Below are 15,837 nucleotides of genomic sequence, written 5' to 3'. Positions count from 1 at the left end.
GATATTTTTCATCTATACCAGACTTCCTCGAAGAGTACTACACTGTTTCACATCCTCCCTTTATTGTAATAAAATGTGTTAAACAAACCCTTTAGGGCTGGTTAAAAAAACAACTGAAAAACTGACTGATCTGGGATCTAATAATCACAAGACTTTGTTATCTGGGAGCTTTGAACTCTCAAATATCAGAAACCCCAATAACTTATCATAAAAATACAAGCTTTTGGTTTTGAAAAATATACAAAATATGCACTGCCTTGTGGAAATATCTCCTGATTGTCAAGGAAGACAAGATATCAGTTTCATTCACAGATTCATATTGTGCTTGAATTTCAGTGATCTTTGTTTTTGCAGGTTCCATTTTTCACAGTTTTGGGCAGCCTCTGACCTTTGGTATAAGCACGGTACCAAAAATGAAGAAAGAGCAGCAGAAAGATACACCCATAACTCATAATGATGTACAGAAAGACTGGAAACTGGTACTTGCAGTCCTCCATGAAAAAAAATTGGCCTATGTGGATGGTGACGATAACAAACTGGACCTAAAAGATGAAAAAAATGTTCAGATCTGGAAAGTCACAATGGAGCAATTATTTAATGCATTCTTTGCCTGGTTATGTTGATGTACTCTCCAAGCACATTTAGGCTACCACAGCTGGGCAGAGAATTTTATCTTTCAATCTCGCCTCTGTGGGTTGATAGTGGGTAGAACTGTGTCAAACTGAGATGGGAATCTGGAACCACTCTTCAGTCCTGCCAAATTGCACAATCCTGGGGTACCTGTTTCAATGTGCCGTGCAGTGCAGTAGCATTTTGATGTTTAGAGAACAATCAGAGTAGGTATTGGTGCAAGTCTGAATTGAGTCCTTGACACTGTAGAAATGCACAAGGACCACTGCTAGGATAGTTTTGATTTCAATACTTTATCCTGTTGTTACACCAGATGTTTCAATTTGGGGGAAAGAAAAGCATTCTATTAAGAGCCCTTGCAATTGGTATGAGCCAATGAATCTCAGAGTCCTCATGTATGCCCTTTGTCCACCACTATCATAGATAAAAATATATTCTTCCTGCCAACAACAACAGAAATTTGCAAGGAGTGAGACAACATTGGTGACCCTCTTTGTGATGCTAAAGGGCTTCGTGTCCAAAACATTCCACACAGTCCTAGAGGGACACTTTTTAGGCTGGTGTCCAGAATTTTGGGATATCTCTTTTCTGATTAAAAGGCAATACATATTCTGCTGAAATTTTAGACAAGTAAAAATCTATTTAAAAAATAGCAATTACAATTTACCTAATTAAAAGTATAGTTAAGATTTTCACAGTTTGTTTTAATATCATTATCAACTTTCCTTGCATTATTTTAAGGTACTTTTATGATATTCATGTGCAGTAGTTGCAATTATTCCTCTCATTTTGCAGATGTGGAAATGAAACCATAGAGAAACTAAGCAAGATCATCAATATTCCATGCAGATATGTTTGTATATAAGACATATTTGAAATAACAATAAACAAATGTCCATCATTTTTTCTCTCCATGTGTTTTTCAACATTATTAAAACGTTTTTACAACATTTATGAAATAAAAAAGCCCTAATATAAAATTGTATATACAATATAAAGCAAATAACATAATAAAAGACATATATATAAATGCATAACGAGGAGAAGCCAATGGAAAAAAAATTAAAATATCAGCACTGATTATTCCTGGGTGGTGGTATTTTGTTTATTTTTGTTTTTGCTTAACAAAATGTTCTAACTTCTCTGAAATGAGCTCATATTACTTCACATTCAGAAAGAGTGCTTAAAAAGGAAAGAGTTGTGAATTTTCATGATTATATGATATTTCAAAGTATGAACTAAAATAACTTATTTCACCATTTCATTAGATTAATCATTTAGAGTGTTGTCAGCTTTGGATATAATAAATAAGGACACTCTGATATCAGTTAACATCCTTGCAAGACTAAAATGTCAGTTTCTTGCTTGGGAAAATAAATTATGTGAATATGTTAAATTTCATTTAACAAGTTTTAGGATTTTAATAGACACTAAGTCTCAACAGGTTATTTACACCTAAATTCATACTTTCCCCTAAGGGTTATTGGCAGAATGACACCCACTTATTATAGATTGTAAATTCATAAATAGGATGGTAGAATTAGTGTTTTAATAGATGACAATAAAAGTTAAATCAAATTATCCTCTCTAAGCCATAGTTATTCTTCAAAAAAATTATATGCAATATAATTTTATGATTAATGCTTAGAAGGTGTTAGTAGGTAAAAATTGAGTGCTTTCGCTCTTTTGAACGTTATTTGAGAACAGTATTCAAATTTATATAATACATATACATTGGTCTATGAATACTCTATCTTTTAATCCTTGAAATACTTTGATGAGTTTGAGTAAAAGCAGACTCACAAATGTTAGAATTAGAAAGGCAGGCACCAAGTGAGTCTCAATTCCATTAAAGTTATATTCTATTAAGGTCATTCTTTTTTTTTAAGATTTATGTATTTATGTATGTATGTATGTATGTATGTATTTATTTATTTATACAAGCACTAGGTACAGTCAGAAGCACAGGAGGGTGAGAGAATTCATCAGAGACAGAGCGGGGAACAGAACAGGCAGATTGATGAAGTACACTGCTGAGGGGAGCAGTGGGCGTGGCAGGAGAGGTCTGCGTGCCATGTGGGACTCTCGCCAGCTACGGGATTGAACCGGTGCTGCAAAGGCTGTGGGCAGCTTTGCAGCCCAGCGCTCAACTGCTGCGCCACCAGGGGAGGCCCTCTACTAAGGTCATTTAGATCTAGCATATGGAAATTCTCACTTCTAATTTAATGTTATGTATGCCTATTAAGTCACATAATTTTGTGATTATTTTAATGATAAGTATATTTATTTTGTATAAAAGCATAAAATAGTATAGAGATAGTTATGTTGGTTTAATTGTCTAAGTCTCTTGGCTCCTAAATATACTTTGTTTTTGATGATTTCCTGACAAAAGTTCATAATAACAGCACAAAACACAACAAAGCAAAAACAGATAATTATAAATCAGAGACATCTTGCAGGGGAAGAGTAGGGAGAGGGATCCGAGGGAGAGAGGGAGGGAGGAGCACAGGGGACTGAGGTGATGGTGCACGGGTGCATTAGTGAAGGAAATTCTATGGGGACCACACCTGATTGCGGGGGGAGCAAATATTGTTTAAAAATGAACATGATGTAAAAAATAAAAAATTTAAAATAAAAACATAACATAGAAAGGAAAATGATAGGATTAAAGACATGGCTATAAGACCTGAAACCATAAAATACATAGAATAAAAGAGGCAATACAATCCACTGCACTGGTCACAGTGATGTCTTTGGGGTCTAGACCCCAGCAACAAGCAAAAGAAAAACAAAGACAGATAGGACTACATCAAACTAAAAGCTTCTGCATAGCAAAATAAACTGTCAGTAAAACAAAAGACACCCAGGGCCGCCCTGGTGGCCCAAGGGGTTAAGGCTCAGCACTATGAAGCTATCTGCAGCTGCTGCAGCACAAGTTCAATCCTGGCCAGTGAGCTAACCCACATGGTGCAGCAGATGTCTCCTGACTTGCCCACTGCTCCCCTCAGCAGTGTATTTCTGTCACTCTGCCTGTTCTGCTCCCCCAACCCCTGTCTCTGATGAATCCTCTCACACATACCCCACCTCTGGCCTACACCCCAGTTCTTGTATGCATAAATAAATAAATCTTAAAAAAAAAAGACACCCTGGGCCTCCCCGGTGGCGCAGTGGTTGAGCGCTGGGTTGCGAAGCTGCCCGCGGCCTCTGCGGCGCCGGTTCGATCCCCGGCTGCTCCCCGGCCACCGGAGGAGGGTCCCACATGGCGCGCAGACCTCTCCTGCCGCCCGCTGCTCCCCTCTCCTGCCTGCTCTGCTCCCCGCTCTGGCTCTGGTGAATTCTCTCACCCTCCCGCGCTTCTGACTGTACCCAGTGCATGTATAAACAAAACAAACAAACAAACCAGCAAACAAATAAATAAAGCATGCCTCTATAAAAAAAAAAAAAGACACCCTTCTGAATGGGAGAAAATATTTTGTACATCACACATCTAACATACCGTTAATATCCAAGATTTATAAGGAACTCATACAATTTGACCACACAAAAATAACCCAATCAAAATTGGACAGAATTGGTGGGACTATTGGTGGGAGTGTAAATTGGTCCAGTTCATATGGAAAAGTGTGGCAGCTTCTCAAAATATTAAAAATAGATCTAACATATGACTCAACAGTTTCACTCGAAAGTATCTATTCCAGGAATATAAAAACACTAAGTTTGCAAAGACATATTTACAATAGCCAAGACATAGAAACAAAGCCCCCAACAAACACATGAGTGAATAAAGAAGTGGAATATATAAACAGTGGAAGGCCACTAAGCTATAAAAATAATGCAATGTTTTTGAGATCACATGAATGGAACTGGAGAGGATAATGCAAAGCAAAATAAGGAGAAAGACAAATACCAAATGAATTCACTCATTTGGAATATAAGAAACAAAGCAAAAGAACAGACACAACCAAACCAAAGCCCTTGGATTCTGACTATAGAATTGACATTATTAGGAAGGGAGAGGGGATGATGGTGAAGGGGAGAGGGATACAGTGGATTGAGACACAGTGTTACTGATAAATTGGAGGTATGTGTGGAGTGGTAAACACATATTGAAGAGGTATGAATCTCTACTCCATGTGGGCCCAGACACTTTATACTGTTTTATAAACCTTTCTTTCCTTTGTATCCTCACTCCTGGGGAAGGCACATAACTTCAGTTTCTTATCTGGTTTTAAGAAAATTAATTACTTACAAGTTGCAATGATGTCAAATATTTTTTCCACCACAAATATTTCTGGTAGGCTGGTCCCAATGCACACAGTCCATAGTAGGAATACATGACTACATGCACAGCTGTATTTAGAAAGGCATGGAATGTTCCCAAACCACCTAGAAAATAAAATTATTGGAAAATGGGGCATGATTCCTTAAAATGAGGTATATTTTTGTCAAAACAGATATTTTAACATAATTACCTCTTTTAGTAGGAAAAAATAAGTGAAATATCAGTCTTGTTAAACAATCATCAAATAACAGAGACCTAGATAACACACTCATTTAGTAAAATATAAGATACAAATTCTAGAAAATAGACTAGCAAGTCTTTATTCTGCTATAACTTAAGATAGACTTGTGATTTGGGTTTTATTTGACAACATTAATTGAGTTACTTTTTAAATATAATATATTGCTGAATAATAGTACTTTCATTTTAGTGAGGTTAACATATATAGAGAACACAAAATATATTAATCTCAAGTGTACAACTTAATTTTTTCACAAAAGTATACTACTCAAATAACCACTACCAAGTTCATGATACAGAATGTTTGCAACACTATATAAGGTTCCCATATCCTTCATCCAAGAATATACCTCCCCCAATGTAAACCTTTATTCTGACTTCTACCATCAATACTTAGTTTTATTTGTTATTAAACTTCACATAAATAGGATTACACAAGGTATTCTCATCTGTGCCTACTTCCTTTCAATCAACATAATATTCTTAAGTTCCATCCATGTTATATAAATGTATGTATATTAATAGTTTACCTTTTTATTGTTGTGGAGTATTTATACGAATGCATCACAATTTATTTGCCCATTCTCCTATAAAAGCTATTTGCATCTCTGGCTTATAGTTGCTTGTTGATTTTGATTTTGATTTTATTATAATTAGTCTTTTTCCTGGTCCCTTATTTAGGTTTTCTAAATTCCTACTATGAGTGAGGCCATCCAGAATTTTTCTTTTTCCTTCTGGCTTATTTTGCTGGGCATGATCCCTTCCAGCTCCATCCATGTTGCTGCAAATGGGTGGGGGGTGGACAAGGGAGTAGGATCAAAATAAGTGGGTTGAGGGTGGGAATTGTATGGGGACTATAACCAAGATTAAAATGCATACCTTGTGCAAAAATGAAAAATGATGTAAAAAATATATAAAATAAAATAAAGAGAAAAAAAGGATACCATTCAAATTATCTTAGGATGGTTTTTTGAAGTTCGGGTTTATGGAAGTCAGAAAGGAGGTGGGTTAGTGATGGATCAGGGAGTTTAAATAAAAGCTATTTGCATTGTTTTCTATTTGGGCTTTTATGAATAAAGTCATTGTAATAATTTTGTACATGAAATTCACTTTCCACTTTCAGTAATTTTCAATAAATATTTTTAGTGCCACAAGATTTTGGTAGTAAAACTACTGGCTTTAATTTTAATCAACTATTGTTTTTATTAAGTATTTATTAATTACTAAACCATCTTTATTTACTATTTCCATTTGATTATTATGAAATGAACTCTCTTATCTTGGTTTTCCTCTTCTAATTTCACCATACCTCTAAATGATAACCTTTAATTTTGAAAAGAAGCAAAGAACCATGGAGGAATGTAAGCAATGATCATTTCAATTGTCATTAGCTGGACCAGTAGCACAGTTGGAGGCTAATTAACTCATCTTATGATGGTATAAAAAATTAAAATTCTTCCCTAGCATCTCTTTCCTAAGAGACATAATCTAGAAGAATACAAGGATTCTTCGCATATAGACTGATTCAGCTTAGTAAGGTTCACCTGGAAATGGAAATTAAATATTTCTTAAAAATAATTTATTTTCTTTACACCAGCATGTTTTAACTCCAGAAATAAAGTAAAACCTCACAAATTTGGACTAATCATAGATGAAGGAATAAAGTTATAAATGCTGTAAATTATAAAATGTTTAATGCAAAATATGAATTTATCACTTCTAATGAAATCATACTAAAATTGGAATGATACAGAGATTAGCATGGTCCCTGCACAATGGTGACACACAAATTCATGAAACATTTCATATTTCTGAATATACTGTAACATAATAAAAGCCAAATATGACAAACCCACAGCCAGAATCATTCTCAATAGTGAAAAGCTGAAAGCCTTTCCACTAAGATCAGTACAAGAAAAGGACGTCCTCTCTCATAACTCCTATTCAACACAGTTTTACAAGTCCTAGCTAGAGCAATTAGACAAGGGAAAACAATAAAAAGAATCCAAATTGGTATAGAAAAAGTAAAGCTATCATTGTTTGTAGATGACATGATAATATACATAGAGAACCCCAAAGACTCCACAGAAAATCTAATTGTAACAATAAACCAGTTCAGCAAAATGACAGGATACAAAATCAACACACAATAATCAATTGCCTTTGGGGGCCTCCCCCGTGGCGCAGTGGTTGAGCACTGGGTTGCGAAGCTGCCCGCAGCCTCTGCAGCGCAGGTTCGATCCCCTGTTGCTCCCCGGCCACAGGAGGAGGGTCCCACATAGCGCGAAGACCTCTCCTGCCACCCGCTGCTCCCCTCAGCAGTGTACTTGGGTCCTTCTGCCTGCTCTGCTCCCCGCTCTGGCTCTGGTGAATTCTCTCACCCTCCCACACTTCTGACTGTACCCAGTGCTTGTACAAATAAAAAATAAAAAAAATAAATCTTAAAAAAAAAATAATCAATTGCCTTCCTACAAATAATGAATTAGAAGAAAAAGAAATTAAGAATGCCATCCCATTTATAATCTCACACACAAAAAATTAAATTCCTGGGAATAATCCTAACAAAGGAGGTGAAGGACCTATGCAAGGAAAACTATAAAACATTCCTAAAAGAAATAGAAGATGACACAAAGAAATGGAAAGATATTACCTGCTCATGGATGGGAAGTATCAACATTTCCAAAATAGCCATTCTACCCAAAGCAATTTACAAATTCAATGCAATCCCAATGACCTTCTTTAAAGAGACAAAGATTATTGAGATTCATATTGAACCACAGAAAGCCCTGAACAGCCAAAGCTCTCCCAACTAAAAAGGGGAAAAATTGTGGTATCACACTTCCAGGCTTCAAACTATATATTTTAAAACCACAATAATTAAAATAGCACGATATTGGAATAAAAACAAACACAGAGACCAGTGGAATAGAATTGAGAGGACAGAAACAAGACTACACATTTGTGGACAACTATATGACAAAAGAGCAAAAGTATATACATGGGAATAGGTAATTGGTGCTGGGAATATTGGCATGCCGCTTGCCAAAGAAGAAACTAGATCACTATCTAAAACCATATGCACAAATCAACTCAAAATGGATAAAAGGCTTGTATCTAAGACCTGAAACCATAAAATATATAGAAGAAAACAGCAAAGCACTCCATGATATATACCTCACAAACATCTTTGCAAATTCCTCTTAAGCAGCAAGGAAAACAAAGGAGAAGTTAAAATGGGACTATATCAAACTAAAACACTTTTGTACAGCAAAACAGACACTGAACAAAACATAGAGACACCCTACTGAATGGGAAAAAATATCTGCACGCCATACATCTTCTAAGGGATTGATATAGGAAATCCATAAAGAACTTATGCAACTTAATAAAAAGAAAACAATGAATCCAATAAAAAAAAAATCAGAAGAGCTAAATAGGCACTTCTCCAAAGAAGACATACAGGTGGCCAACAGACATAGGAAAAATGTTCATCATCACTTATCATCAGAGAAATGCAAATCAAAACCACAATGAATACACCTCACACCTGTAAAAATGGCCCATATCAAAAAGACTACAAACAACAAGTGCTGGCAAAGGTGTGGGGAAATAGGAACCTTCTTACACTCTTGGTGGGAATGCAGATTGCCAGCTTCTATGAAAAGATATGGAGATTCCTCAAAAGACTAAAAATGAATCTACCATAGGACTCAGCAATTTCACTCCTAGGAATCTCTTCAAATAGCACAAAACAACAATAACAACAACAACAACAACAAATAAAATAGCACAAAAACACTAATTCAAAAGGAAACCTGCACTCCTATGTTTATAGCAGCTCTATTTACAATAGGCAAGACACAGAAACAACCTACATGTCCCAGAACAGATGACTGGCTCAAGACGATGTGGTATATGTACACAATGGAATACTACTCGGCGGTCAAAAAAGATAAACTTATACCATTTGAGGCAACGTGGATGGAGCTGGAAGGGATTATGAAGAATGAAGCGAGCCAAAAGGAAATAGATAAATACTAGATGGTTTCACTTATATGTGGAATCTAGAGAAACCAAACCAAGGATCAGACAAAGACAAACTGACCCTTGAAAGCAAACTATGTATCTGAGACATTTAGGAGGAGGAGAGATGGAGGAATGTAAAGAACAGAGGGGAGGAGAGCACAGTGGAGTGTGGTGGAATAAATGAATGTTGTTACATAGTAGATGCTAATTACTTTTTAATGATCATTCATAATTCCAGTACTAAAGACTTTAAGGTACTACCACCACTAAGTTACTTCCTTAAAATAACATTTTTAAATAATTTAGGTATTTTAAAGGTATTTAGGTATTTTAGGTATTTTAAATATTTTTTAAAATATTTAAATACTTTTAAAATATTTAAATACTTTTAGGTATTTTAAATATTTATCTCAAAGTCTCAATTATGCTGTACTCTGTGTTATAAACTTTTCTCTCCTGAACAATGTAAATCAACTTTCAGCTAATCCTTTAAATATCACAAATTTCAAGTCAGAAGAAACTAAGTTATAGAAGCTTATTAACAACTTTATTATTTACATTTGAAGTAGTCTTATTTCCCAAAGAAACAAAAATAAATAAATGGCAGTGGTGTGAAAAGAGGTTTTCTAGGGTAATTTAAAAATAGAACAGTTGTTTTTTTTATAGTTAGGAATCAAGCTGCTTAATTTGGGTACAAGTCAGATACCTCTCAAGTCCATGTGCATCTCACAATTAGAAAACCTATTTCACTTAAAAAAATCAGTTTATTTATTTTTAACTAAGGTAATACTGGGGTGTCCCCATCAGGTATTACCACCATAGTGCATTCACCACCAACTTGCCCATACTCCACCGCCACAGACCATTATGCCTCCCTCCCTTCCTGCCTTTCCTCCCCTTCCCCACCAATCAGCTATCAAGAGTTAGTTTTTCAGCTTGTCTTTATCTGACCACTAATTTAGTTGCTTTATAGTCCACATATTACCAAACTACATCAGAGCCTTTTTCACTAAGACATCTCTCCCTTCTTTTGGCAGAAGAATGTCTATTTTCCACTCAGGAACTTTCCCCATTTAAATATCCTGAAACAAGGAACCAATGGACAGAAATTTAAAAAAGCACTAGTACAGCTAAGAGGGTCTGGTAAGGGTTACTGATTAAAATAACTATCAAATAAAATTGACTTGCTTATTGTTTCTATGATAACTGTCAGATAAGTTATTTTAATGTTCACAAAACAATCACATTTTAATGAATAATGCTTTTCATATCTTCTTTGGTAAACTTTCTAATAAAGTATTTTCTAAGTTTGCTTTCTCTTTTATGATAACAGGTTTGAAAAAGCAAATATTTCAGGATGAACTATAATTAGTACCACCACACTTTACCCCTTTGGTTTGAAAAAAATAAAGGAATCACCTGGGTAATTATCACAATTTTCCATATCTCTAGAGGGAGTTATGCATTATTAATATAAAAATCTGCCACAACAACATTTTCATTATCAAAAGAAAAGCTGGATTGCTATTATCCACAGGAGTACAATAGACAAACAGGAAATTAAATGCTAGATAGAGATCAGTTATGCTCCAGCTTTTGCAAAAACAGTTTAAAATGGACAGTTTCACCCTACGAATAGAAGCCCATGCCAAAACACCTCTGCCCTTCTTGCTGCATTTGTCACAGCAGAGGTTAGGTGTGCTGTACACGTGTTGACTACATTCTACCTGGAGACTAAACAGAAATGCCAACTCATGGTACACCTGAGAGAGAAATTGTTATTTTCTATTCTTTACATTTTGTAAAATGGTGGGGATGGGGAGAGGGGTTTAAGTGTAGACAATGAATCCACCACAAACTGCTCAAAAATCCAAAAATAAAGTAACGTTGAAAAATGGAGGCATTATAACATTAAAATTTTCATTATTGAAAACATTGCAAGCTAGATATAAGTGGACTAAAAAGTAGAAATCAGAAAAATGTTCAGCTCTATTCTTCAAATACAGTATATTTAATCTCATCGTAGAGCAAACAGATATTCAACATAAAACATTAGAAAGCACAGAAAATCGTAGCGGAGTGGGAAACCACTTTGGGTCAAAGTCTCTAAATCTCTACAATTTGGGAGATTGGCTTCCAATGTTTTTTTCTGTTTCTATTTATTTTTTAGTGTCATTTTATAGTATTTTAATCTCATGGAAGAAATCTGAATAAAGTCTAATGTGACACCACCTCTTTTAGCATATTTAAAAAATAGAAAAGTCATTTATTTCTGATAATTTAGAAATCAAGTTGCTTAACAGTGAAGAAGAACTAAATACTTCTTAATATCATTTGCATTTCACAATTACATACATGCGAGAAATCATCACCATTTCATTAGTGAATGTTCAGGAATTTTCCAATTTTTCACCAACAGAAATAAGGTATCAATACATAGCACTATCAAAAGAATGCAGAGGCACAATGTCCATGTGATGGAAAATAAACTGTAAAAAGTACAGTAAAATAGTGGAGCTTAAATTATATAGCTCCCTTTGATTTGTGGAATGGACACAAATGAAACTATCTTCTTAACACGTAAGTGACCTTTTTATATTAACATAAATTATAAGAAAAAAATAGCTGTATTTACTTTTTAAAGTCTTCAACAAATAAATGCCCCTTTTGGACAAGGAGAGATTTTATATACTATTTAATCCAATGACTGTGGCTACAGTAGGGACAGACCTCTGGCTCCTGTAGATTCTGGCATCTCCTTTCTGCTACTCATGCTCTGATACATGCAGGTTTCCCCCTGCCTAGAAAGTTTAATGCTCAAGCAAGAGTCCCTCAATTGTGTTTCTCCTTTTCTTTTAGTCTTATAGAGTCAGAATGTCAAACAAAGGTGAATTATTCACAGAAATTTTAAAGCTTTGTCTAATATGGGCCACAGTCCTACCTAGAAACTTCTTAAACTTCAGAAACTAGCATAACTAAATCCCCAAACTAACCTGCTAATAAGAATATGTCCTTGGGATGGGTGACATGGTGGTGGGAGAACTATAGGAACTACACCAGAGGGAAGAAATCAAATACTGTACAAAAATTAACAAAGATCTAAGAAAAAAAATAAATAAGAATATGTCCTTGGGGAGATCACTTTTTTAAATTTTATGACTGGCAAAATTTCTTAAACCCCGTTTTCCCAATTCTGGATGTTCAGGGCCTCCCTGGTGGTGCAGCGGGTTGAGCGCAGTGCTGTGAAGCTGTCTGCAGCCTCTTCAGCATGGGTTCAATTCCCAGCCAGCCAGGGAGATACCCACATGGTGCGGCAGACCTTTCCTGTCTCCCCTGCTCCCTTAGCAGTGTTTTTGGTCCGTCTGCCTGTGCTGCTCCTCACTCTGTCTCTGGTGAATTCTCTTACCCTCCTGTGCCTCTGGCCTGTACACCAGTTCTTGTATAAATAAATCTTAAAAAAAAAATTCAAGATATTCAGAAGCATAAAACTAAAACCAAACAAAAGAGCCCTTTTGCCAAGCTTTTGATTTAAACCACTTTTACCTAAAATGTCAAAACATCCTTTGATATAGTGGGATATCCAGAGTTGAGACAACTCTTTATAAATATTTAAAGAGTTGCTAAGGGATAGAGTGTGAATTAGTTATCAGCAATTTGAAGGCAAAGAAGACATGGAATTTGAGACAAACAAACTTCCCTTTAGGAAGTCATAGGAAACTAACTTAAAGAAAATATATCCAGTCATATTCGATAAAGCCAAAGCTTTTACCATTTCATTTATTCTTTTATTTGTTATTTAAAGACATTTAATAGACCTTTATGGGAGCAGAAAAAAATCCAAACAAAACAACTAAAGTGTACATGTAGAAGACTGTACCCAAAAGTCATATCTAAAGAGTAGAGGGTGGGAGGGATCTGGGTAGGAGTCCTACATTGATGTGTCAGGTAATAAGAAGTCATAAGTTTGATCAAAGTGATTTTTGGATGTTTTGAGTTTCTTTTAACTCACATTTAAGGATAAAATTTGTGTTTATAACAAACAGAAATGTCATCATTGATAACACATGATCCCAGCTCTCCCTTGGCTACCTGCAGCAAATTTGACTCCAAACCACCAGGTCCATGGCATGATGGTATGATGGAAGACATGCAGGAAAGTCACTTGGCTATTTTTCTTACGTAGAACAAAAAAGATCTGAAATAATTTAAAGAAAATCAAGTTCATATAAAATCGTAAAATAATTTATCTAGTATTACAAAACCATCGGCAAAATGCAAACTATTTCACATCATAATTTGCTTTCAAAGGGTTGCCTTAGAGAATGCTCATAGAAGCAGCTGATTCTCCAAGGGACAGCTCAAAAGTGAAGCAGGTTGAAGGAACTTAGATATGAGGCTTAGTCATGGGAGAATCAATAAAAAAGTGAAAAGAAATTTTATGCAGATTTAAAAATTAAAGATATAAAGTAAAGAACATGGCCGAAAATCATTCAAAGAAAGGTTATTGGTAAAAAAATATCCAAGTGGGTTTTGAAGTATATGGAAAGCAGAAGAATTCATTCTTAGGACAGAAATTATTCCACACTGCTTTCTAACACATCCTACCAATTTAGATAACGGATTAAGCCAACTGAGAAAGGACATGCAACAAAGCAAAAGTTAGCAAATTACTATTAAAGAAAGGTGAAAGGGGAAAACTTGGAGAGTTTATTTGGGAAATAGGGTGGAAGAGCAAATAAAGTTGCCTAAAAGTTAGAAGGGCAATGAAGGAACCATCCAGACTGAATGTGCCCAGTAGTTTTCATAAACTCTACAAACAGGAGTGAAATGTGAAAGCTGGTGGGAAAAATTTTTCCAAACAATACTCAATCGCAAAATTAAATGTTCAAGAAGATTTGAAATTTAGAATACACCATGGATGAGAGAGATTTCTCAATATGGGTTTAAATAGAGAAGCTGAAATGGCAGTATTCATAGGAGTATTTGAAAAAAGTAGTTTAGGGTAGGACACAGAGGCAGCCAAAGTTTTCTTATGGAACCTGGAATTGACAACATGCGAAGCAGAAACAATAAAGCCAAATTCGTTTGCTTATGCACATGGAAGAGAGCAGCATGGTATAACAGAAAAAGCCATAAACCAACAATCTGGGGTCCTAGCTCCCATTGGTAACAGCATTTCTCTAAGTAAGTAACAACTTCTTGTCTTTAACTTATTTCTGGCCTTGATCTCAACCTTGGCTGCAAATTACAATGTCCAAATTGCCACGCCTCATCTCTATTACAGGCCATCTGGCACCAAATCTCTGGAGAAGAGCCCAGGTTTTCCTTGTTCTCTCCCCTAGTGGAATTAGTTCTACTGTGTTATGAGTTCTGAGAACCTCTAGATTACAGCTGGGGTTCTCAAAATGTGGGACCTGAAGCAACAGCAATAACATCACCTGAGAACTTACTAGAAATGCAAATCTTAAGACCCACCCAAGACTTACTGCATCAGAGACTCTGGGGCTGGGGTAGGTATCTGCACTTAAGTTTGATAACTGCTTGGTTTTATGCCAATACAGTCCCTTCCAATTCTAACATTATATAGTCAATTGAGAAGGTGAAGCATGTTGGGAAATGTTGTGGTATACATTCTGAAGAGAGAATACAATTTTCAGTCTTAGATCCAGAACTAATCCCAGATAACTAAGGTCCATACGCCACAAAGATACAATGAATATATAATGAATATCCAGCAATGAATTTTCCTAAGAATTCTGGTGCCTCTTTCTCTTCTCATCATGGACCCTAACCCAAGCTTCCCTAAGGGCCCAGTCACCCAATCTCAGAGATGATATTCAGCAAGAGAGAGGACACAGTAAGCACAGACTTCAGAAAGGCAGCTGAGATGGTTTTGATATTATACAAATTGCTGAAACTCCAGAAGTAATGTAAATCCTTGTGAAATTTATGAGTTTTGAAGCATTTCTCCTCTTAAAGGAGTATGAATGACACAGTGCTTTGGTATACAGAACCAAAGTTTCTTTCAAAATGTTCTCTGCTCTTTGCTTCTGAATTTGCATCACAGAACAACTGCCATCAAACTACATAAACATCTGTTTTATTGTGTAGGTGACAGATGCATGCTTATCTTAATCAGGTGGTAGATATGTAAGAAAAGCTTTTGAGTTTGCGAAAGACTGAAAAATAAGTTTATCCTCTGTATATTCTCTAAAATTACTGATAATAGAAGGTATACGATTCTAGGTCTGCCTGAGGAGAGATAACAGAAGCTATCAGACAACTGAACTCTTAGCAGTTTATTGTTTCCATTGAGACATCAAACATTTACCAAGTGTGTTGACCACATACTCACAGTATCTAATAGCTCAATAAATTTGGAGAAGTAATAAAGCCAGCAGGTGCGCGCCATCTACGGAAACATAGATGTGAATGATTTTTTCATGAAAAGAAATTTTTTTTAAATTTTGGCAAAATACATATAACTTAAAATTTACCAACTTAACTATTATAAAGTGTACAGTTTGGGGGCATTAAGGGCATTATATTGTTGGGCAACCATCACTACCATCATCCATTGAGCTTTTCATCTTACAATACTGAGACTATTGATTAAACAATCTTCCCTCATCTCGTGTTCCCTCAGCTTTAGACAACTA

General features: G+C 35.6%; 1 protein-coding gene across 1 annotated transcript in view; it reads right to left on the bottom strand.

The window, feature by feature from the left end:
• Positions 1-332: 332 nt before the first annotated feature.
• The window catches only part of ELOVL7 (ELOVL fatty acid elongase 7), a gene marked incomplete at its 3' end in the record, with an annotated part of 28,091 nt that continues 12,586 nt past the window's right edge, over positions 333-15,837 (bottom strand). Inside the window, exons 4-7 of the mRNA XM_084233626.1 lie at positions 15,534-15,590; positions 13,268-13,373; positions 4,880-5,016; positions 333-542 (exon numbers count right to left, since the gene is read on the bottom strand). Of these exons, the coding sequence (XP_084089752.1) occupies positions 333-542; positions 4,880-5,016; positions 13,268-13,373; positions 15,534-15,590 (510 nt within the window). The remainder of the gene's footprint in view (positions 543-4,879; positions 5,017-13,267; positions 13,374-15,533; positions 15,591-15,837) is intronic.

Source organism: Talpa europaea (assembly GCF_964194135.1).
Source record: "Talpa europaea genome assembly, chromosome: 5".
Taxonomy (NCBI): domain Eukaryota; kingdom Metazoa; phylum Chordata; class Mammalia; order Eulipotyphla; family Talpidae; genus Talpa; species Talpa europaea.
The sequence above is the reverse complement of the archived record's forward strand: the minus strand, read 5'-3'. Positions and strand labels throughout refer to the sequence as shown.